At 47.8% G+C, this 26,312-nt stretch overlaps 1 protein-coding gene across 1 annotated transcript in view; it reads left to right on the top strand.

The window, feature by feature from the left end:
- RDM1 (RAD52 motif containing 1) overlaps window positions 1-25,814 on the top strand; it is a 33,120-nt gene extending 7,306 nt beyond the window's left edge. Inside the window, exons 3-7 of the mRNA XM_063425592.1 lie at window positions 12,804-12,926; window positions 19,116-19,275; window positions 20,267-20,365; window positions 21,707-21,795; window positions 25,627-25,814. Of these exons, the coding sequence (XP_063281662.1) occupies window positions 12,804-12,926; window positions 19,116-19,275; window positions 20,267-20,365; window positions 21,707-21,795; window positions 25,627-25,725 (570 nt within the window). The 3' untranslated portion in view covers window positions 25,726-25,814. The remainder of the gene's footprint in view (window positions 1-12,803; window positions 12,927-19,115; window positions 19,276-20,266; window positions 20,366-21,706; window positions 21,796-25,626) is intronic.
- Window positions 25,815-26,312: the final 498 nt, after the last annotated feature.

The raw sequence follows: 26,312 nt of genomic DNA, 5'->3' as shown, positions 1-26,312 counted from the left end.
CACCTCCAGGACTCGAAACCTCTCAACCACCGATGACCACAATCTGTTTATTCCACCTCACGTTCATCCAGGGGAGCCTATTTCCTCTCCTTCAGCTCCCCGTCCCGCCACAAGCTCAGACCTTGACCCCTTAAGCTGTCTGAGCTCCGCCACCCCGAAGAAACAGAGCCATCCGTATACCATCCTGCCAACCCAAGTTGAGCAGGTCCAAACCCACATCCGAGAGGTGAACACCATCCGAGCGGTAGTATCCTGGCAACCCTTCCTCCAGCTCCAGGTGCCGTACCACTACACCCCCTACCTTCCGTACAAAGCTTGCCATCAAGCTATTCACCTTCTTCCTGCACCTCTCCATAGCCACCGGATCCCGAGCGTGCCGCCACCGGCGCCGCGGGACAATCTCCGACCAGACCAACATGACCCCCGGAAGCAGGCCCCTCAACTTATTGATGTCCTGCTTCATCCACTTCACCAGCCGGCGTTGCGGCGTAAGGCCCAGGTCGTTACCCCCAACATGTAGGACCAGTAAGTCTGGCGTGCACCCCGCTGCCAGCATCCCAAACAGTTTACCACAAACATCCCCCCAGCAAAATCCCCGATACCCAAACCAACGAACTGCCAGCTGGCCTCTCGGAAAACCCAGCTGCTGGCCTTGCGCTCGAGCTGCGGCCCTCCTCTCGGCCCAGAAGACAAACGAATGGCCCACGATCCATGCCACACGCCCTGGGGGGAGAAAACAAATGATGAGGGAAGTCCAACAGAGACCCCCACCCCAGCCCCAACCAACACAGTGAACCACACCAACATAGCCAGTTACCCACCATATCATAACACAAAACCTCTCTTTTTTTTTTTTTTTTTGTGTGTAGTACAACAGTCCCATTCCATTATTCCAATAGACCCAACCGGACATAGGAACGGAATCTTACCGATTCCCATCTCCCGATCCGCTTCACCACCTCGTCCCCCAAGCCCAACCGTGCCGCCTCCGTGGCCGCCCCAATACGGAACGAGTGCGTTCCAAATCGTGCAGCTTGAAGCCCCAACTTGCCCAAGCCCAACCGGAAAACCTTTGTGAACTGGAATCGAGAAAGGGACGATCCGTCAGCATGTACCAACAAGGATCCCCCTACCGCCGGCCTCCGCGCCAGATATTCCACCGTAGCAGCCAACGGGCACAAAGCCGAGCCCGGCAGGGCCCCCAGTGTCACGTCCCGGCCCGCGCCGCGGACGTCCGTTTTGGATCTGCCAAGGTGCACTACTACCTTCCTATCCAAGACACGAACCCCCGAAAATTGCAGGCCCCCCTGCACCAGTTTACTAGCACTCACCAATTCCCCAATTCGGAACGCCCCAAAAAACGCCAAAACAAACGCCACTTTGAACAGCGAGGCTTCAAACCCATCAAAACAAACCTCAGGCAATAGACCCACCAGATCCCCCAGTAGCTGAACCGAAACCGGGCGCCTGGTATCTGGCGCCCTGCGTCCTTTGCGATAACCCTTCAGGGCTTGCCTGATGACGAAGGTCTTGGTAAAGTCCTCCTTCCCATGCCACCGAAACCAAAACGCCATTGCCGCCATGGATCTATCCACCACGGCAGGGGACGGCCCTTTTGCCAGCAACTGACAGGTGTACCACAGGAAAGCGTCCCGCAGGGCCTCCCCGCTGTCCATGGCCAACCCGTCCAGCGATCGTTCCCACAAGCCCCAAACCTTACTGTACGAGGCCCAAGTGGCCGGTGCCAGAGAAGCCTTCACGAGTCCTCCAAGCAGGATGCCCCCAGCTGCCAAATCTCGTCCGGGCAAGCCTGCCCTTCCTTCGATGCCCCCGGCGCCGCCAGCCAGAAACGGGACCACTGAAAACGAGACAGAGCATCAGCCACCTCATTCAAATAGCCGGGAACATGGCGCGCGCGAAAAACAAAATTTTGGGACATACACAGCAATACCAGTCGCCTAAGCAGCTGAACCACCGGCCTCGAGGCTGCCGACTGACGATTCACCGCGTGAACCACCGCCATGTTATCCGAGAAAAAGACCACTTTCCGATCGCGCAGCCTGTCACCCCATAGTGCCATTGCAACGACCAACGGGAACAACTCCAGGAAAGCCAAGTTGCGCATAAGAGGGCTCGAACCCCAAGATTCCGGCCACCTCTCCGCACACCAGCAGCCACCGAATATGCCCCAAAGCCTACACTGCCTGATGCATCCGTAAAAAGCTCCAGCTCGGCCGATGACTGGCCCTCCTGCCGGAACAACACCGTCCCATTAAACTCCCGCAAGAAGGTATCCCAGATGCCCAAGTCCGCCCGCATGGCCGCCGACACCCGTATGAAATGGTGCGGGGACCTAACCCCCGCGGTAGTGGCCGACAAGCTGCGACTGAACACCCTCCCCATCGGGATGACCCGACACGCAAAATTGAGCAACCCAATCAAAGACTGGAGCTGCACCAGAGTCACCTTGCGCGCCCCAGCAACAGCAGCCACCGCCCCTCGAAGCCTTTCCAGCTTATCCCGGGGCAGCCGGCATTCGCCCAGCCCAGAGTCAATCTCCAGACCCAGGAAACTCAAACACGTGGTCAGGCCCTCAGTCTTATCCGCCGCCAGCGGGACCCCGAAGTGGCCCGCCACCCACTCAACTGTCCGCAGCATGCGCAGGCAATCCGGGGAATCAGCTGGTCCCACACACAGAAAATCATCCAGATAATGCACAATAAGACGATTCCCCGCTTCCACCCGTACCACCCATTCGAGAAAAGTGCTAAATTTCTCAAAATAAGAGCACGAAATGGAACAGCCCATGGGCAGGCACAAGTCCACGAAGTAGGCCCCTTCAAAGAAACATCCCAGCAGGTGATGACAGTCCCGGTGGACCGGCAGCAGCCGAAAAGCGGCCTCAATGTCCACCTTAGCCATCAGGGCCCCACGCCCTGCCCGCCTGACCAAATCGACCGCCCGGTCGAAAGAAGCATATGACACCGAGCACAATTCCTTATTAATACCGTCATTCACCGACTCCCCTTTTGGGTAAGAGAGATGGTGAATGAGCCTAAATTTACCCGGCTCCTTCTTGGGGACCACCCCAAGAGGGGAAACCCGCAGGCCTTCCAGCGGAGGCACGGCAAACGGGCCCGCCATGCGGCCCAGCCCGACTTCCTTGCCCAGCTTCTCCCTAACCACGTCCGGGAAGTCAGCCACAGACTTCAGGTTGCGCAGCCTCCCCGGACCCCCTCGCCGCTCCTGAAACGGAATAAAAAACCCCGTCGCAAAACCCGCTAGGAGCACCGCGGCGTCCGCCCTGTTACCGTAGCGGCCTAGCCACGGCTCCATCGCGCTTAGCTTCACTGGGGTTAAGCCCAGGGGAAGCGGATGCACCCCCTCCCCCGGCTGCGACAGCCGCACCGGCGCCTCCGGACTTACCCTTCTTAAAGCAGCGGTTGAGCCCATGAGCCCCTCCGCAGCCGGAGCACTCGTGCTTGAAACGACAGTTGGCTCCCCATTTGCATTGGCCCTCGTTATAGAGCCAGCATAAGACCTTTTGTAAGGTGGCCGACGAGGCGGACTGCCCCCTGGCGCCGGCCGAGCTCTGAAAGGGCTGCGCCTTTTGCGCCATCATCAGCTTCATCCAGAGCGGCAGGTCCATTTGGTCCCACCACATACCCGGGTTAGCCGCCAGCCGCTGCCGAAACTGCTCGTCGTACCGCCACCAGGCCAACCCCCCGTAAGTCCGGTACGCTTCCCAAATGCCATCCAAATAGCAGAACAAAGATGAGCATAACCCCGGCGATTTCTCGCCGAGCACGCTAGCCAGCACGCAAAAGGCCCGTAACCAATTGCCAAAGGACTTCGGTATCTTGCGGTACCGCTTCCTCTTCTCCTCCTCCTCCTTTTTCTCATCCTTCTTATCCTCCTCCTTGAGGTCAATAAAGTCCTCTAACGGGAGGAGAGAGAAGATCTCACAGAACTCGCCCTTCCATATCTTATCCTTCACGTCCTGCTTCAAATGAACCCCCAGCGGGCCCGCAAAAGATACATACGCGTGCTGTCTAGCCGCGTCGGGGATACCCCCGGACAACTCAGCCCTTTCACTCCCAACCTCCCCTACGTCCTGCGGCACCACCAGTTCCCCGCCCGCACTAGGCCCCGTGGAATCCCCGCTCCGAGAATCCGTAGCCACCGCACCCGGAGCCCACACCTGACCAACGCCGCTATTGTCACCCCCCGCCCCCAACGAGTGGAGTAGTGCCTGAAGTGTGGTAACTAACACGCTAGAGTGTAGTGACCCACTGGACTCACCGGCCAAGCCCCCCGACACCGGAGCGGTGGGGGCTGCTGCGCAGCTCGCCTGACGTCCGGGAAGAGGAACTTCCGCCGCCATCTCGCCAACCGGGGAGCCTACCCGGTGCCCAGCCTGTGAAGAGGTAGAACGGCTCCGAAATCTAGAACAAGGAGAAGAAGTCCTGGGTAGGGGGTAACGAACATCAATACCCCTCCCGTCCCGACCCCGGGAGCGCCTGCTCTGCACCGAAGCCTCCCGCTGACCTCTACCACCACGTGGCACCTGGGAACCCCTGGGGCTACGACTCCTCCCGTCTCTACTAGCAGGCCGCCCCCGTTGACCATATCGAGGGGGTGCCGCACCTTCCCCTGCCGAGCTATCCGAGGGGGAGCAGTGCCGATCCGACCGCCCTCGAGCATCCCGGGACCCCAGAGATCTAACGGGCGAGGGACTGCCGCTACTACTCCCAGAACCCGGACCCCCTCGCCGCCCCCCCACTACGGAGAGTCCCGGTACCCGGCCTACCCTACGCCCCTGCCTAACCACCTCCGAAACCCCCTCCCCCGCCCCCGCCCCCTTTCCTACTCCCCCCTGCTTACCCGACCCCCATGGCCCTGAACTACCCACCGCCCCTACGGGGGACCCTTTGTTTGACCTGGCCCCCTCCCGAGAACCCCCACCGCCCTTGGAACTCACTCCTTTAGAGCCACATTTACGCTTAGGGGCCCCAGGGCCCTCCCCCCTTACAATTACGGCCTGGGCACCCTCAGCCGGCCTACTCCTGTCCCCCCTAGTGGCAGAGCTTCCCCGAGCGACCTTCCCGCCAAGAGGGCCCCGACCGGAGCCCCCTGCACTTGCCTGATGCCTGCCAGGCCTGCCATGCGGACTCCCGGTTCCAGACTCATCATCGTCTCCATTGTCGGATGGGGGGGAAGCCCTCCTAGGCCTCCCCTCCGTGGGTCCCGAAGCACCAGGGGGCCGCCCGGCCGCCTCCGACCTGCAAGCAGCAGCGCCCCCGTCTACGGCATCCTTTCGCCGCCTAGCGCTCATCCGAGGCTCCGTCCGCACGCGGGGAGGCAAGGCCTCGACCACGCGGCTCCCGGGCCTGCTGCCAGCCGTAACCGGAACACCACTGCCGCTGGGTACAACTTCACCGGGCCCCGCACCCGGGCTTAACCTCCTCGGGGGCCTCCGGGCCCGAACCGGTCTCCCGCCATCACCGACCCGATCCGCCGCCTCCGCCAGGGCAGGGCCAAGCTGTGCCCGTAACCAGTCCGCCCCTTGATGCCGTGCAGCCGACCTGATCCCCTCCAGCAAGCGCTCCACATCGTCCATTGTTCCTGCAGAGGAGACAAAAGAAATCCGACCAAGCAAAGTCCGCGCGCACCGAGGTGAACACAAACTCAACCAGGTAGAAAGTTAGAATGATTCATCTAAAATGGCTGCTCATTTAAATAGCCAATCCCACTTACCCATAATTCCAACCCTTGCTTACTTCCTCCTAAGCCCGCCTCCTAACCCCTGTCAAGGCCTTTTTCCGCTTAGCTGCGCTCTAGCTACATGGGGCTACATTGTTGTTACTAAATAAAGGAAGGCTTTGTGGGTGACCCCCACCATTTTATTATTTGCCACTTCATTATATTGAGTGTCTTTAATATAAATTCTTAAGGTGTTTTAACACCAATATTACTGTTAAGGGTGACCCCCTTATACAAATACACTATAATTAAGTGATACAACACTTTAATATCAATTCTTAAGGTGTTTTAACACCAAAATTACTGTTAAGGGTGACCCCCTTATACAAATACACTATAAGTGATACAACACTTTAATATCAATTCTTAAGGTGTTTTAACACCAATATTACTGTTAAGGGTGACCCCCTTATACAAATACACTATAATTAAGTGATACAACACTTTATTACTACTCAGTGGTGAACCCCACTGTCTATGGTTATAATTAAGTGGTTAACCCCACTGTTTACTATCATAGTTGTACAACCCACTTGTGTATATTTTAGTGCACAACCCCACTAAATATTGAGTGCCGCCTTCGTATTAAACTACACAAATATTTTGGGTGACCCCCATCTATACTCTGAAATAATTTTGGGTGAACCCCATTCAACTCCATTCTTTCAAATTAATATACTTAACTGTTTGGCAACCGCTCTAAGACATACCATGTCTGACAATAATGAGCCCGCTATATCCCAGGTACTCAGAGCCTGGTTGGTTTCAACCATTGCAGATTCCATCCCCAAGGCATTAGCAGCCTTTCATGAGAAGACTTCGGCCGAAGTCACCCCTACTGCACGTCAACACTCTGATTCCGAGGACTCTCAACCCTCGGATCAGGAGGTTACACGCAAACGCCCCTGGAAAGGGGAGAGTAGGTCTGCGGGCAAGGGCAAGGCTCCTGCCAAGTCCCAAAAATTGATTGCCACTCGCCCCGTTCAAGCTAACTTTAACCCCTTAGAGGGTCTACATCCCACACGTTAGACGGGGTTGACTATTATTTCCTTGGATATTCTGATGAGGACCCCCTCGGCGAATGCGCTAGGGGATACCCCATCGGAATTTGTCAAGGAAACCTCTCACACATAAAAATCTAGATGCTATACTACCTAATCAAAAGGACCCGATTCAGACATCCTTCTGGATGCTTCGGGTGTCCCTTTATTTGACCCCAGGGTCATCAGACACCCACGGTCGGCAGAATGGGCTCCACCAGAGCACATTTCCAACTTTTGTAAAATGTGGTTATGCAAACCACTGGACAAAGAAATTAGGGCAAAACTCAGAGCCGAGTGCCCTCGACCGACCATTCCAAACCAGGTAGCTCTCACGCCAGATTTGACCCAAACCCAGTTAGAGAGTGGGCCCACCGAGAGACGCTAGGCGGCACTGTACAAACTGGATGCAAAATTAGCCGATCTGAGCTCCCAAGAACTGGGACCAGAGGCAATGGATTACTGTTTGGGGACTCGTTCATGAAAGACCTTTCCAAACATGTAGCGGTGTTCACCACCCTAAATAAGGCCCAATCCTCCTTGCGCAGGATTTTTCGTTCTCAGTCAGACCGTTTTTCTGGGAGAGCTGGACGTTATAGAGGCCGAACGAACAGCAGAATCGCCTTCACAGGCTACAGGCCTCGCCCCTCTGAAAACTATTGGCAATCGGGACAACCCCGACCCTACCACAGGCAACTATTCACTAATAGAGGGTCTATCCGGGGACGTGGATCTGCCTTCCTACGCGGAAGAGCTGCTCCAGGTAATAAATCTCCCTTCTTTCAATGTACCTATAGCAGGTCGATTAACCAGTTTTTCCAACAGTGGGAGTTACTTTCTCAGGATCTATGGATCCTACACACAGTCCAAGGGTTCAAATAGATTTCCTTTCCACCCCTTCCAGGACACCTCACCTACACCACTACAGATGTCTGCAGCAGACAACCTGACACTACAAACCGAACTGCGCAAGCTAGTAAAAAAACTGCCAATAGAGAAATCCCCTTTCCCGCATACTTTTCTAAGCAACATTTTTTTGGCCACAAAAAACTGGAGACCTACGCCCAATTATCAACTTAAAAAAACCTGAATCACTTTGTCAGGTATCGCCACTTCAAGATGGAGGGCATCCATCTACTCAGGGACCTCCTTTGCGTGGGAGATTGGTTCTCCAGCTTCGATCTCAAAGACGCATACCTCACAGTTCCTATTGCTCGCAACCATCGAGCTTTCCTTCAATTCCTCTGGCAAGAGGAAATCTGGCAATTCACATGCCTCCCGTTCGGACTATGCTCCGCACCATGATGTTTCACGAAACTGATGAAACCAGTGATGGCGCTACTCCGATCACAGGGGATTCGATCCATCATATATTTGGATGACATCCTGATAATGGCACAAGACATTCGCAAATTGTTATCAACCCATCAGATTCGCTTACGCGATCTGGCCCATACTATAGGCCTACTGTCCGCCTCTATCCAAGCCATTTACCCAGGACCTTTACACTACCGAGCCATGCAACGGCTCAAGACATACTACCTACACCGTCCACCTCCTACGATCAGTACATCCAACTGGCAGACGAAGTTCATATAGAACTTTACCGGTGGCTTCACAATATGGAAGCCTGGAATGGCAAAGCCATCTTCGGATCACAACCAGATTTCATTCTGGAATCCGATGCCAGTCTCCTGGGATGGGGCGCCACATGCGCCCAAGGGTCCACAGGGGGACTTTGGTCCCCATCCGAACAAGCACTGCACATCAATTGTTTTGAATTGATTACAGGATCTTTCGCAATTTGCAGTTTCGCGAAAGACTGTTTCAACTGTTCACTAGTACTGCGCATGGACAACGTCTCTGCAGTGCGCTATGTGAATCGGTTAGGAGGCTCCCGATCCAAGCTACTATCCGATCTGACCAAAGATCTTTACCAATTCTGTCTAGAACGGAACTTATCTATCAGAGCGGAATATCTTCCGGGCACGGACAACCTAGTCGCGGATTGGTTCTCTCGCCATTGGAGGGATGTAAGCGACTGGCAATTAGACCCCCGCGTGTTCCACCAAATTAATTGCCTTCGCGGGCCCCTTACACTGGACTTGTTTGCATCCCGTCTGAACCGCCAGACGAAAGCCTTTATCAGCTGGCTCCCAGACCCCAGTTATGGGCAGTCGACGCCTTTCTACATCCTTGGCCGGAGACAGGAGCCTATGTGTTTCCACCTATCTCCATGATCCAACGCACCCTCTACCGGGTCAAAGCCCTAATAGTGACGATAGTCATTGTCACTCCACTAAAGAGAACCCAGACTTGGTTTCCAACCCTGTTAGAATTATCAGTGAACTATCCAATTCTTCTACCTCGATCACCCGACATCCTCAGGAACCCAACAGGGCACTTTCACCCACCCGCCCTTCAGGACCGGCTCCAGCTTGTAGCTTGGACCGTTTCAGGGGATCTTGAAACGTCTCAGGACTTTCGGAGACAACTCAGGCTCTCCTATGGGACTCCTGGGCCCCAGGCACTAGTCGAGCTTACATCGCTGCATGGAAGACATGGGTCAGCTGGTGTTTGGAAAGGGACACCGATCCCTTTTCAGCACCTCTGACGATCATCCAAAATTTTCTGTTTACCCCATTTGATCAAGGTAAATCCTATCGATCAATTAATGTCTATAGATCCACTATCTCTGCGGCCCATAATCCCATTGACAATGCGTCAATAGGGAAACATCCTTCAGTCTGTAGACTTTTACGAGGGATCAGGTTAGCCAGACCCCCTCTTCCTAAATACTCTTGTTGCTGGGATATCACTCAAGTCTTTTCCCTTTTAGAATCCTGGACCGCTAATGAAAATTTGTCGCTACGTCAAGTTTCGGCCAAACTGGCCTTACTCCTATGCCTGGTATCCTTCCGTAGGGTCTCGGATATCCGAGCATTTGATCCCCACGCAGTAGTCTTCTCGCCTGAAGGCGTTAAGTTTCACATCACCAGACGAACAAAACTAATTCTTCCTCCGTATTCTACATTACTTTCCTAATAGACAGTCACTCTGCGTGGCACTCTGCGTAAGGCATTATTTAGATGCCACCACTACTCTACGCCCCCCTACGGGACCCCTCCTCGTGTCTTATGTAAAACCACACAAACCGGTATCCGCACCCACCGTCGCACGGTGGATCAGATGGATACTAGCGCAAGCAGGCATTGACTCAAATTTTGGCGCATATTCAGTCAGAGGAGCAGCCGCATCCTCAGCCTTTCTCGCGGGGAGCTCCCTCTCAGACATTTTGTCATCTGCAGATTGGTCCAGAGAGTCCACATTTCGTACATTTTATTTCAAACCTATGACACATGCTGCATCTTCTATCATATAGGAGCGTTAAAACAGCAAATATGAAGCCTCCTGTCTTGCCATAAAATTAGGGATTATTCTAGCTTTAGTGACTGAATAATCTAAATTTTATTAACGACAGGAGGCGAATATTTCCCCCCCCCCCCTTCTTTATTTTCACTTTCTAACACCCGCCCAGGTAAGTTACTATGCATTCCAGTCTACTGGTTACACACACTTTATACACCATCTGCCATAGGTTCACGCCATAACACTTCTAATCTAGTGTTTGAAATATTCAATATTATATTCAAAGAGTAACTACAATTTGTTCTTAACATACATGCCATACATTCACCTAGTATGAGAACCTATACTCTCACGTCTTTTCTCTATTCCCTTAGTGTGAAAAATACCTTCCTTTGTATATACGGCTCCTTCAAGCACGCTGAAGATTCCACATGTTGACTACTTCAGGACTCCAACTTAGTCCGCAGTTCATCGTTACAGTTTACACGGTTGACACAGACATATCATCGACCACAGCAAGAAAGAGGATATGGGAGGAGTTTGATGACATCATATACCGTATATACTCGAGTATAAGCCGAGTTTTTCAGCACATTTTTTGTGCTGAAAAACCCCAACTCGGCTTATACTCGAGTCAATAGTCTGTATTATGGCAATTTGCATTGCCATAATACAGACTGGGGCTGTGGGGGCTGCAGATATGTTACTTACCTCTCCTGCAGCTCCTGTCAGCTCCCGCGGCTCTCGCGAGACTTACAGTGTGAGCTGACAGAGGGAGCTGACCGGACGGCGCGGAGGAGGAGAGAGCTGACAGGAGCTGCAGGAGAGGTAAGTAACATCTCTGCAGCCCCCACAGCCCTGTCCCCCCCCCCCCACTGAACTACCAACCCCACTGGACCACCAGGGAAGGAGCCCCCCTCCCTGGCCAGCTAGCAAGCAGGGAGGGGGGACGAAACAAAAATAAATTAATAATAAAATAATAATAAAAAAAATAAATAAATAACATTACAAATAATAAATAATAATAAAAAAATATGAAAATAATGAAAAAAAATAATAAGTAAATAAAAAAAAATAATGAAAAAAAATATTAAAATAATGTAAAAAAAATAATAAAATTGCCCCCCCCAAGGCTCTGCAACACACACATACACACACACACACTGCACACACACACACACTGCACTCATACACACACACACTGCATTCATACACACTGCACTCATACACACACACACACACTGCACTCACACACACTGCACTCACACACACTGCACTCATACACACTGCACTCATATACACACACTGCATTCATACACACACTGCACTCATACACACACACTGCATTCATACACACTGCATTCATACACACACACTGCATTCATGCACACGCTGCACTCATGCACACGCTGCACTCATGCACACGCTGCACTCATGCACACGCTGCACTCATGCACACGCTGCACTCATGCACACGCTGCACTCATACACACGCTGCACTCATACACACGCTGCACTCATACACACGCTGCACTCATACACACGCTGCACTCATATACACACACACTGCACTCATATACACACACACTGCACTCATATACACACACACTGCACTCATATACACACACACTGCATTCATACACACACACACTGCATTCATACACACACACACTGCATTCATACACACACACACTGCACTCATACACACACACTGCATTCATACACACGCTGCACTCATACACACACGCTGCACTCATACACACACACTGCATTCATACACACACACTGCATTCATTATATACACACACTGGAAATACATATTCAATTAATATAATTTTTTTAGGATCTAATTTTATTTAGAAATTTACCAGTAGCTGCTGCATTTCCCACCCTAGTCTTATACTCGAGTCAATAAGTTTTCCCAGTTTTTTGGGGTAAAATTAGGGGCCTCGGCTTATATTCGGGTCGGCTTATACTCGAGTATATACGGTAATACTGTTATACTATCTGATTGGTTGAACTTTTTACATTACTGTTAACTGTTCCTTTGCTGCTGGGAGGTTCAGTAAAGAAAGATAAAGCAAATATTCGCCTCCTGTCGTTAATAAAATTTTGATTATTCAGTCACTAAAGCTAGAATAATCCCTAATTATGTCTTTATATTCTCCATCATTAAATATGTGCATTGACATTGCCTAGGTTCTATAATAAGGAGGCTCATGCCTACTGGTTATCACGCACCTGGTGTGGGTTTAAAAATTGTAAAAACAGGAAACCGATACATGAGTGTATGCGTTATTCAATCCAGCAATTATTGCGCAAGGTGACATATTTGGAGAGACATTAAGTAGATCTCCTCCTTCTTTTTTTTTTTTTTCTCTTCTCCTCCCTTTCTATAATTTAATATGGAGCACGAGTGGCTACCCCTGTCGGGCTGAATTTGATAGCGCCACCTAGCATAGAGTAGCTACGGGTTGTAGCTTCAGTTCCTTGTGCGTGCAGGGTATCCATATATGGGGAAATGGATAGTGGGGAATGGGAACGGGTTCACCGATGACCCTATGTGATTTTATTCTGAACGTAACCTGCTCTGCTCTAGTTTCTGTCATAATTTGTTCCCGTTTTCTTTAGGTGCGAGTCTGCAACAAACAGAAAGTATTTCAGTACAAATCCCTGGCACTGAATAGCAGCAAGTGCCAAGATCTGGCCAACTTTTACCTGGGGTTCAATGGCTGGTCCAAGAGAATAATTGCAGTAAGTCCTGGTTATTTTGTGAGATGATCTCCCTGCAGACATGATTCAGGGCAGTATGAAAGCTGTAGATCAAGTTTAGCTGGAGTACTGTTGTTATCTATTACTGTTTCTTAATGTAACACGCTGGACACCATAACAACTTATCAGAGTAAAGTTGTTATGGTACTGTTTACAAACGGTTTAACCCCAAAGTCTTCTCTCTGATGCTGCTTAGCTCTGCTCCTGTCCTTCTGCTGCTCTCAGATTCTTCAAACACGAAGCCTCGGACTGCCGCTTTCCTATAGGAAAGCATGGGATTGGCTGAAATCATTAAATCTGATGATGTCAGCAAAGGAGGCAGATTGAGGATGGGGCCAGACACAAGGAGCCCCACACTGCGTTGGAAAAAGATGATTAAATCACCTTTCTAACCCTGAGGTTAGCAGGGCCAACAACCTAAACAGGTATTTTAGACCTATAGTGTCAGGAATACGCATTTGTGTTCCAGACACTATGGTGCCCCTTTAAGTTGTAATGTCGCCCAGAGGTTCCCTTGTAATGCTGCTGTTTTGCATTATTACTATGAAAACGCAACATTTTTGGAATAGATACAATACTGTTGTTGTAGTCTTGAAGATAATTAGTGTTCATTGCATGTGTTATATGCCATCTTTATCTCGGTCTAGTAAGGATAGAGGGATTCATTGATACTGCAACTGGAGCCACAGATTTTCCCAGGAGGAAGCTGTATAAGTTAAACGCAGAATAGTGTGAACCCAAAATATGTCAATTCTTGCAAGAATAGACTTGAAAAACTTCAATCATAAAATTTTAATGATTATTTGAAAATTTCGATTATGGACAGGTCTCTTTTACTCTATTATCCTGCTTGAAATTTAATTATTCCCCCCACCCCCCCACCCCCCTCTTTCTCATAAGCACTTTTTTTGTTTATTCATAAAAGGAAGACATTGTCTTGGGAATGGAAGGACTTCAAGAATTCCCCGGACAGAATTTGTCCATGTGTTGTGTATGTTTCTCATTCTCCTGCACATGAAAACACCCTAAAGATTTTAGAGAGTTTTATTTTTTTTTTTTTGCATAGTTCACCATTATGGGTGTTGAAATCAACTTTTTACAGAAGAGAATTCACCAAGAGATTAAAATGCTAAATTTTGCCTGTTTCTTAGATGCAGAAAAACATGTATGACTTTTAAAACGTACTCTATATCATGAAGGCAAATGAGTGTATTTTATTGGTATTTATTCATTTGGTAAAACACCAAAACAACTTTAGCTTAATGAAGCAGCTTTGGTGTAAAGATCATGTCCCTGCACTCTTCCTGCTCAATCCTCTGCCATTTTGGAGTTAAAGGGACTCTATAGTCAACATATAAAAGCAAGAAAGACAGGTCCCCCAGCCTTCCTTCTTGCTTTTATATGTACTTTCATTGATTAAAAATAATTTTCGAGGTGTTTTTTATATTAAAAACTTACCTCCGTTCCAGCGCCGAGCTCCCAGCCATGCCGCGCCCCCTTTTTCGTCAAAAAGAGAAGCGTCATCGCGATGTGGTGCGCATGTGCGGCTTCGCGCTGCACCAATCGCGTTCTTCATAGAGCGGCATTGACAGCCGCCCTATGAAGAACCTCAGCGCTTTACTGCGCATGTGCGCGGAATGCGCGTTCGCGAGCTGAGCTGTCTGACTGACAGCTCAGCTCGCTTTCTAAAGCTAACAGCCCCCACCCCCTGAGCGGTGGGTGGGGGCCCTAAAATTAAAAATAAGGGGGGGACCTACTGTCCCCCCCCGGCCCCCACCCCTGTGCGGCGGGTGGGGGCCCTAACATTATCAATAAGGGGGGGGACCTACTGTCCCCCCCCGGCCCCCACCCCTGAGCGGTGGGTGGGGGCCCTAAAACTAACAATAAGGGGGGACCTACTGTCCCCGGCCCCCACCCCTGAGCGGTGGGTGGGGGCCCTAAATACAAAGGGGGGGGACCCCCCCTTATTTTTAAGTTTAGGGCCCCCACCCCTGTGCGGCGGGTGGGGGCCCTAACATTATCAATAAGGGGGGGGACCTACTGTCCCCCCCCGGCCCCCACCCCGGAGCGGTGGGTGGGGGCCCTAAAACTAACAATAAGGGGGGAACCTACTGTCCCCCCCCCCGGCCCCCACCCCTGAGCGGTGGGTGGGGGCCCTAAATACAAAGAGGGGGGGGAGCTCGGGGGGGGGGAGCTCGGGGGGGGGGACCCCCCCTTATTGATAATTTTAGGGCCCCCACCCACCGATAATTTTAGGGGCCCTAAAACTAACAATAAGGGGGGAACCTACTGTCCCCCCCCCCGGCCCCCACCCCTGAGCGGTGGGTGGGGGCCCTAAATACAAAGAGGGGGGGGAGCTCGGGGGGGGGGAGCTCGGGGGGGGGGACCCCCCCTTATTGATAATTTTAGGTCTCCCCCCCCCCCCCCCCTTCAACCACTATTGTGGCCAGAAAGAGTCCCTGTGGGTTCGGGCTTCAGCTGTCAGCCTCGGCACACAAAGCGCGTTCACAGTGCTTTGTGTGCTGATAGCCCGTCTGAAGTATTCACCCATGCGTGAATACGTCAGACGTGAGGCCTTTTTAGGGCCTCTGAACTCGGAAGTCCCTCTGGTGGCCGTCTGATTGACTGCAACAAGAGGTGTTCCAAGCTTCCAATGTAAACACTGCATTTTCTCAGAAAATACAGTGCTTACAAGCAGGGGCGTACCTAGAGCATTTGGCACCCGGGGCGGACCCTGAGTGTGGCACCCCCCCCCCCCACCCCGATCACATAAATTTCATACACTCCCTACACATAAAAACCCTGCACCCCGATCACATAAATTTCATTCACTCCCTACACATAAAAATCCTGCACACCCCCTTAATAAAAAACAAAAACGTGCACAACCCCTCTTAATAACAAAAAACCTGCACACACCCCTTATAAAAACCCTGCACAACCCCTTAACAAAAAACAAAAATCTGCAGTGCACATCCTCCCTTAATAAATAGAATACTGCAACCCCCTTAATCAAAAAACCCCTGCACCCCCATTATTTAAACCTCCCCCTTAATTCTTTAATCCACAGCCCCCTTTAATTAATCCTCACTCCCCCCTTAATTAATACACCCCCCTTAATTAATACACCCCCATTAATTAATCCACACACCCCTTAATTAATACACCCCCCTCAATTAATCCACACACCCCTTAATTAATCCTCACTCCCCCTTAATTAATACACCCCCCTAATTAATACACCCCTTTAATTAATACTCACCCCCCTTAATTAATCCACACCCCCTTAATTAATACACCCCATTAATTAATCCTCACTCCCCCTTAATTAATACACCCCCCTTAATTAATCCACACCTCCCCTTAAATAATACACCCCCCTTAATTAATCCACACCCCCCTTAATAAATATACCCCCCTTAAGTAATCCTCACTCCCCCTTAATTAATCCACCCCCTTAATTAATACACCCCCTTAATTAATACACACACCCTTAATTAATCCACACCCCCTTAATCAATACACACCCCTTAATTAATCCACACACCCCTTAATTAATCCTCACTCCCCCTTAATTAATCCACTCCCCTTAATTAATACACCCCCCTTAATTAATCCACACACCCCTTAATTAATACACCCCCTTAATTAATCCTCACTCCCCCTTAATTAATACACCCCCCTTATTAATACACCCCCCTTAATTAATCCTCACTACCCCCTTAATTAATCCTCACTACCCCCTTAATTAATACACGCACCTTAATTAATCCTCACTCCTCCATAATTAATACACCCCCTTAATTAATACACCCCCCTTAATTAATCCTCACCCCCCTTAATTAATCCTCACTCCCCCTTAATTAATACACCCCCCCAAATTAATACACCCCCCTAAATTAATCCTCACTCCCCCCTTAATTAATCCTCACTCCCCCTTAATTAATACACCCCCTTAATTAATACACCCCCTTAATTAATACACCCCCTTAATTAATACTCACCCCATTAATACACCCCCCTTGATCAATCCTCACCCCCCTTAATTAATCCTCACTCCCCCCTTAATTAATACAGCCCCTTAATTAATCCACACACCCCTTAATTAATACACCCCCTTAATTAATACACCCCCTTAATTAATCCTCACCCCCCTTAATACACCCCCTTAATTAATCCACACACCCCTTAATACACCCCCTTAATTAATCCTCACTCCCCCCTTAATTAATACACCCCCTTAATTAATACACACCCCCCTTAATACACCCCCTTAATTAATCCACACACCCCTTAATACACCCCCTTAATTAATCCACACTCCCCCCTTAATTAATACACCCCCTTAATTAATCCACACCCCCCTTAATACACCCCCTTAATTAATCCTCACTCCCCCCTTAATTAATACACCCCCTTAATTAATCCTCACCCCCCTTAATACACCCCCTTAATTAATCCTCACCCCCCTTAATACACCCCCTTAATTAATCCTCACTCCCCCCTTAATTAATACACCCCCTTAATTAATCCACACCCCCCTTAATACACCCCCTTAATTAATCCTCACTCCCCCCTTAATTAATACACCCCCTTAATTAATCCACACCCCCCTTAATACACCCCCTTAATTAATCCTCACTCCCCCCTTAATTAATACACCCCCTTAATTAATCCTCACCCCCCTTAATCCACCCCCTTAATTAATTCACACCCCCCTTAATACAGCCCCCTTAATTAATCTACTCACATTTTGATGATGCCTTGACCGACTGGGTGCCTCACCGCCCGGATATTGGAACCTTCAGCTGGATATCCGTGAAGGCGGGCTGACGGCGCTGCGCACGACGTCATCACGGTGCGCGAAGCCGCGGCCCGCAACACTCCTCCCCCTTCTCCTTCAAGTAAGTCCCGCCGGGCCGCAAAGGTGCTGCGGCTGTGCGCAGCCGCCGCAGCGTAATGATGGGGGGTGACACATGACACTGGACGTCATGGCACCCCCCTAGTCAGTGGCACCCGGGGCGGGCCGCCCCCCCCTTAGTACGCCACTGCTTACAAGAAAAAGGCTGCAGGGAGCTGTAGCACTCACCTGAACAACCTCATTAAGCTGAAGTTGTTCAGGTGACTATAGTGTCCCTTTAAATCCCTTTGTTTATGAATCCTAGTCACACCTCCCTTAATGTGACTTACACAGCCTTTCTAAATACTTCCTGTAAAGAATCATCGATTGCTTATCCTTCCTTTTATTGCACAGTGTTTAATTTAGATTTTTTTTTATATCCTGCTCTGTTTATATATGCTAGCTAGAACCTTGCAGGAGCCTCCTGTATGTGATTTATACTTAAATTCACAGAGCAGGAGCTAAAAACTTGTAAGCAAGTTAAAGGACCACTCTAGTGCCAGGAAAGCATACTCGTTTTCCTGGCACTAGAGTGCCCTGAGGGTGCCCCCACCCTCAGGGACCCCCTCCCGCCCGGCTCTGGAAAGGGGAAAGGGGTTAAATCTTACCTTTTTCCAGCGCTGGGCGGAGAGATCTCCTCCTGCTCTCCTCCTCCGATCCGCCTCTTCTCCTCCCCGTCGGCTGAATGCGCACGCTCGGCAAGAGCTGCGCGCGCATTCAGCCGGTCACATAGGAAAGCATTCATAATGCTTTCCTATGGACGCTGGCGTGCTCTCACTGTGAAAATCACAGTGAGAAGCACGCAAGCGCCTCTAGCGGCTGTCAATGAGACAGCCACTAGAGGACATAGGGGGAAGGCTTAACCCATTCATAAACATAGCAGTTTCTCTGAAACTGCTATGTTTATGAAAAAATGGGTTAACCCTAGAAGGACCTGGCACCCAGACCACTTCATTAAGCTGAAGTGGTCTGGGTGCCTAGAGTGGTCCTTTAAAAACATCTAATTGTAAATGAAACAATTGTTTTTATGCAGGGTATGTCAGTCACAGCCAGGGGAGGTATAGCTAGGGCTGCATAAACAGAAACAAAAGTGATTTATCTCCTAAATGGCAGAGAATTGAGCAGTGAGGCTGCAGGAGCATGCTTTATATACCAAACTTCATTAAGCTGAAGTTGTTTTGGTGACTATAGTGTCCCTTTAATGACAGATCAATGCAATACTTCGACATAAAATAAAAACCTTGTTCCACATCTGTGCACTCTACCTTCAGCTCCAGAATATCTCTGGCCTTTACGAACTAGAGGATGAGTGTGATACGCAGGAGCAGAGGAAGGTGAGGTACATGTGTGTTTTGGAAGTGATGCTGTCTGGGTATGATGTCTGCAGCAGAGGAGTGGGGGTTGCTGAAGAAGAAGTGGAGAAATCAAACGGTATGTATAATTGGTAAAGTAAGCTTTGCCTTTCCTTCACGCAGGTGACCTGGTGGCACTGCTTAGATAGGCTTGGCACAGTCAGAAGCACTGTGGTCCATAAAAACTGCCATTACTTTAAATAAGCTATTTTGATCACATTTCTTAATCTTTGTTCGAAGGGAAATGCTGTTGCCATCGAATTTTCACTAAATTGAGACCTAATAAAAGCATTTTCAATTTAAGGCTAAATTGGCTGAATTCTGAAACTCATATATTTTTCCATATCATCTATTATGACCTAAAACTTCCAGTTCCCTGTTCAATTCTCAATTTATTTAATAGCCCTGCATGTGATTGACCCATTCTCCTCTTTCCATTTACAAGTCATTAACTAGTCTTTCCAAACTAGAAGGTCCGGGCACTCAAAGCTTCTTATGAGATGCAGGATTTAATATGAACAACAAGCAGTAAATGACAACGTTTCGGCCAACAATAGACGTGGACAGATGGATGTGGACAAGTCTTAACTTGCCCAAGGCATTTATTGGCTGAAACATTGTAATTTTTAGCTTGCATATATATATATATATAAATGTTTGCACTTTGAGGACATTTGCGTGCTCCAACCTACTATTTCGACTATACAGTGACACTTGTGGACTCGCCAAACCAGTGATCGGGGGTGCCTATTCTTTTTTGGCGCACTTTGGGAATAATGAGAGCAGTTCCCCTCTTCATTATATGGCATTAAGTAGTTTTTCATTAGGTCGTGGTTTCATAGCATTGCCTGAAATCCTATCTTAAAATATTATGTCCTCAAACTGCTTTAAAATTCATGTAATAGATCCATGCCGTAAGTAGCCAGTCGTGTGATATTGACTCTCCCTGCCAAGCCAATCTCATTCTAGTTACCATGGAAACCATTGCTTAACACATCTTCCAAGCAGCAATTGTTCCAAATAATATGCTTTTGATTAACCTAGCAAGGAAAATGTTTAAAATCTTTCAGATCCAATGGAATTTCTCATGAAAAGTGGTAAACTGCAGAAATATGCTGTTCAAAAAGCGTTGACCGATGCATTTCATAAAATCCTCTTAGTGATTTTTGGTAAGATTTCTACATTTAGCTGAAAGAATGCAATATCTGTTATTTTGGCAGCAGGCCAGATCTATTATTTGAAAAAGACGTGGAAAATCAAAATAAAATATTCCTTTTTAATTTTTTATGTTCCTATTAGTCTGATACGTGACCACATTATCTTGGTTTTGGGAAAGGTAGAGGTTTAAAATCTAAATAATAAATCATACATTGTATATTGTAAAGCAGCCTAGATCATACATCTGTTGTAGTTTGATGAAGAATAAATATTATTTTTACGGAGTGAGATGGAAGGGCATTTTGGTGATCTCACACTGGATTTTTCTTCTCATGGGAGAAACTGCTATTTGGAATTGACATGCCTAAATAATTCAATAAAAAGGTCAATTGAAATGTACAGATAGAAAAAAGATACAGAGATACGGGACACGGGTAAGGGGGGATGCAGGCACAGACTACAAAGCAAAGACTACGGTCAAAGTGCTTTCGACTTGAGAATTCCCATGTCTGTTACAACTGTATTCTCTGTCCATCCTTTTTTGTGTGAAGGACGAACTTTACAGTTTGATAAGTGACTGTACCCTATTAGAGTAATGAAGCCATAGAATTGAACGTTTCCCATTGCTCTAATAACTACTCACTCTTTGACCTTCTTCCTCTGAAACCCATAGGGCATGTCACTCCGATCTAGCCAGGGTTAGAGGGACACCATAGGCACCAGAACCACTACTGCTTGATAAAGTGGTTCTGGGGCACAGATCCTGTCCCTGCAGGCTGAGCAGTGTAAACACTGCCTTTTCCAAGAAAAAGCAGTGTTTACATTACTGCGTAACGCCACCTCTAGTGGCATTAACTCAGACAGCAACTGGAGGGATGTCCTGGGTTTGGCTCTGCATTGAGACACTGAACACTCCCTATAGCGATGCATTGATTCAATGCATTTCGTTGAGGAGATGCTGATTGCGCTGCACCTTAACTTTCCATGAACGCACACTAGCCTGCCAGTGCTTTCCTACGGAGAGTGACACGCCAGGGGAAATAAAGCAGGTTTAATATCATTGTGGAGAGGCGGATATTTAAATAGTTATTGCAACACTATAGCATTAGGAATACATTTGTATTCCTAATGCCATAGTGTTCCTTTAAACATCATCAGCACTAAAAGTCAATGCAGAGTTATTACCGTTACCTGGACTTCCACATATCAACGTACCTGTTCTGTGTCCTTTCTTGGGGACACCAGTAATTTTGAAACCAGTAGATTATAAATGTGAACCTTGATGCTGCCCCTGGGCTGATTGTCTGTAAGCCAGTTTAAAGAGTGGGATGCAAATTCTTTGGTTTTCTCAGAGAGTGGAAAAGTGGCTGTGGAACACGTGGCTTCCAGCAATGATCCTGTAGACTGTTTGACAGAAGATGAGCTCCAGGGACTGATCCAGGTAATTTAAATTATGTTACACCTTGTGCATCAATTTCTCATACTTCGTATATACTTCGACATATGTAGACCTTATTGCTTTGAATGGTTTCTCCACACACTGTGACCAGTTCTTTTTGAAATGCCTTTTAACTCCTTAAGGACCGCGGATGTACTAGGTACATCCGACAAAAAACAGTCCTTCAAGACCGTGGACGGTCAGGCAGTCTCCCTGCTGCTGAAAAATAATTTTAGGGACCTGGCTGACAACCCAGGCCAAAAGTCCAGAGAATTTAATTTGCTAGCACTGTATTTAACCCTGTAACTTTCTATGACACCCTAAAACCTGTACATTGGGGGTACGGTTTTACTCGGGAGACTTTGCTGAACATAAATATTAGTGTTTCAAAACAGTAAAACATATCACAGCGATGAAATTGTCAGTGAAAGTGAAGTTTTTTGTATTTTTCACACACAAACGGCACTTTCACTGATGATATTGTTGTGCTACGTTTTACTGTTTTGAAACACTAATATTTGTGTTCAGTGAAGTCTCCAGAGTATAACAGCACCCCCACTGGCGTACATACCGCGGCCACAGGGGTCGTAGCTGCGACCGGGCCCGGCCCACCAGGGGGCCCGGCCGCCCTGCGACCCGGGTATGTACGCCAGTTTGCCAGCCTCTTTTCCTGGGGGGCCCAGAAGCTGGCCACCTCAGGGCCCCCCGAGGCTGGCAGTGGTGTAGGCGGGTGGGTGAGGGAGCATTCTCCCCTGAGCGCTCTCTGCCCAGCTCCCTATGACGTCACTCCAGCTCCGGCATCAGTAAGCGGCGCGCGAGGGAGCTGAACAGGAGGATCAGTGCTCCCTCACTGCCTGCAGGACCGGCCGCCACTGGACCCCAGGAAAATCTGGAATCCCCTCCGCACTCCCAAAGGTAGGGAGACTGGGGGATTAAATAAATAAAAAAAATAAAAAAAATATGTGAGTATGTATGTGTGTAGTGGTAGTGTGTGTGTTAGTTTTTGTGTGTTACGGTGTGTGTGTGTCTGCTAGTGAGTGTGTTAGTTTTTATGTGTGTGTTACTGTGTGTGTGTTTGTGTGTGTCTGTTATTGAGTGTGTCTGCTAGTGAGTGTCAGTGTGTGTGTGTGTGTTAGTTTGTGTGTCATTGAGTGTGTGTGTGTTACTGTGTGTGTCTGTTAGTGAGTGTGTTTGTCAGTGAGAGTGTATGTTTTGTAAGTGAGTGTGTATGTGTGTGTCTGTCAGTAAATGTGTGTGTCTGTTTGCTGGTGTGTACGTGTCTGTTCGTAAGAGTGTGTGTGATTAAAACCCCTTCAGGACTTACCCTTCTCCAACGCCGGGCTCCCTTGGCGCTGGGGATCTCTCCGCCCCGATCCGCCTCTATGCTCCGAATGTGCATGTGCGGCAAGAGCCGCACGCACATTCAAATCGCACATAGGAAAGCATTACTCAATGCTTTCCTATGGCCATCCAGTGTCTTCTCTCTGTGATTTTCACAGTGAGAATCGCGGAAGCGCCTCTAGCGGCTGTCAGTGAGACAGTTACTAGAGGCTGGATTAACGGCTATGTTTTCAGCTGCAGGGTTAAAACTAGAGGGACCTGGCACCCAGACCACTTCATTGAGCTGAAGGGATCTGAGTGCCTATAGTGGTCCTTTTAGTGTATGTGTATCTGCATGCACTGGCGTACATACCAAAGTTGCACCTCTATGACCAGGTGATCGCCGCCATGTGTTGCGGTACAGACCCGAGTAAGGGGCACAAAAACAAATATAAATGCTAACTTTGACCAGTGTTTGTGACTACTAAAAAAGACTGGACATACCCCATAATAAATACCCTGGGTTATCTACCGTATATACTCGAGTATAAGCAGAGTTTTTCAGCACATTTTTTGTGCTGAAAAACCCCAACTCTGCTTATACTCGAGTCAATAGTATGCATTATGGCAATTTGCATTGCCATAATACAGACAGGGGCTGTGGGGGCTGTCAGAGAGTTTACTTACCTCTCCTGCAGCTCCTGTCAGCTCTCTCCTCCTCCGCGCCGTCCGTTCAGCACCTCGGTCAGCTCCCACTGTAAGTCTCGCGAGAGCCACGGCTCTCGCAAGACTTACAGTGGGAGCTGATAGAGGTGCTGAACGGACCGGCGCAGAGGAGGAGAGAGCTGACAGGAGCTGCAGGAGAGGTAAGTAAACTCTCTGACAGCCCCCTCCTCCCCCCAACTGAACTACCAATGCCACTAAAACACCCTGGAAGGAGCCCCCCTCCCTGCTATGTATAAAGCAGGGAGGGGGGACGAAAAAAATTAAAATAATAAATATTACAAATAAAATAATAAAAAAAATTATAATTAAATAAAATAAAATAATAAAAATTAATCATAAAAAATATTAAAATAATAAAAAAATTGCCCACTCCCCACCAAAGCTCTGCAACACACACTGCACACATACTCATACACACACTGCACTCATACATACACACACACACACGCTGCACTCATACACACACGCTGCACTCATACACACACGCTGCACTCATACACACACGCTGCACTCATACACACACGCTGCACTCATACACACACTGTAAATAAATATTCAGTTAATATAAATTTTTTAGGATCTAATTTTATTTAGAAATTTACCAGTAGCTGCTGCATTTCCCACCCTAGTCTTATACTCGAGTCAATAAGTTTTCCCAGTTTTTTGGGGTAAAATTAGGGGCCTCGGCTTGTATTCGGGTCGGCTTATACTCGAGTATATACGGTACTTTAAAAAAAAAAAAAAATGTACATGGGAGGTGTGATTCTGAGATTTATGACAGATTACAGTGTTTACAATGTCCTTATTGATACATTTTAAAAATAAATATTTTGAAACAGCGATGTCCTACTTGTACTTATAGCCCTATAACTTGCAAAAAAAAAGAAGCTAAGAACATGTTAACATTGGGTATTTCTAAACTCTGGACAATATTTAGAAACCATTTAGCACGGGTGTTTTTTGGCGGTTGTAGATTCATAACAGATTTTGGGGGTCAAAGTTAGAAAAAGTGTTTATTTTTTTGTCATGTTTTATAATTTTGTTATAGTAAATTATATGATATGATGAAAATAATGGTATCTTTAGAAAGACCATTTAAAGGTGAGAAGAACTGCATATAATACGTGTGGGTACAGTAAATGAGTAAGAGGAAAATTACAGCTAAACGCAAACACCGCCGAAATGTAAAAACAGCTCTGGTCCTTAACGGTAAGAAAATTTAAAAATTATCTGGTCACTAAAGGGTTAATAAAATTGTAAAAGTTACAAACTGCATAATGCAGACAAACCAACTTCCATCTACCATGATTCATATATAGTTTTTGAATAAGTCAACTGAATTAACCCCTTACTGAGTCCCCATTAAAAATCAATGTTGACTCAAAATACCAGAAAACCTCTCATGATGCCTTCTCATGGATATAAACAAGACTTCATTGCTTCCCATTCACACCAGGAGCAGTTTGAGCCATAGAGGGATTTTGGAAATGTGAGATTATTCGGTATGTCAGCCCATTAACAGGTTTAGCTAGCATGCGTAAATGACTATACAACTGTTTGTTGTCTGGCAAAATCATAAGCAGAGTGTTCACAGTGATTGATGCTTCCCCTTTAAACTATCTCTTGATTGCTTTGTTTTATTGTGGTCATGCTTCAATATTGAATGTTTTATTCCCTGCGGAGCCAACACCTAACTGGACTAATAGTGGAATCCAAATATTTATTCTTAATAAAACACTTTGATAGTATTGCTCTTATTATTGCTTCTAATCCCCTCTTTTCTTACAGATAAACGACTTCACATGGACGCAAATAAATCAAGACGGGGAGGAGGAAAGCTTGTCCGAACTCACTTTTTATGATGAGACTATGGCAAATGACATGTGACGTCTGAGACGTGTTTTGTAAAATATTGATCTACTGTTTTCGTTCTCTAAATAAATAAGTTATACAATGTATCTTAAAATTTTTTTATATTAAATATCTTGAGTCAAACTGTGTTTCGTGTATATGGTTTACTTGAACACTACCAGATTAACTGTTCTATCCCTTCAAAGGGATCTGTTTGAAGGGCTCAATACATTCAACCTGTGGTATTTAAAGTGATAGTCTAAGCACTTGGCATTACTGCAAATGTCATGGTGCTAACAGCTCTCCGAGCCCACCCTCCATTTCTGGGAGTGGGTTAATAGAGACAGTATGAGCAGGGCTGTCAATCAGGCAGCCCAGAACTCTTAGCTCTTTTTTACTTAGGTGAATTTCAAATTTAAGGTTAAAATAGTCAAACTGAAAAAAAACTCTCCAAGTCAGCTATGCTTTTAGTTATCTTATTCTGGCCTTGAATTAGAAATTCTGTTTGAATTCACAGTTTAGTAAAATAACCCTGTTAGTTTGCATTGTCCGTGTCCGTTGTGTTACTGTTGTTCATGCGCATGCAACAGGCACAATAGGGGAGGTTCTCCTCCTTAAAGCTA

This window comes from Pelobates fuscus, chromosome 6 (assembly GCF_036172605.1).
Source record: "Pelobates fuscus isolate aPelFus1 chromosome 6, aPelFus1.pri, whole genome shotgun sequence".
Taxonomy (NCBI): Eukaryota; Metazoa; Chordata; class Amphibia; order Anura; family Pelobatidae; genus Pelobates; species Pelobates fuscus.
This window is presented reverse-complemented; position numbering and strand designations above follow the sequence as displayed.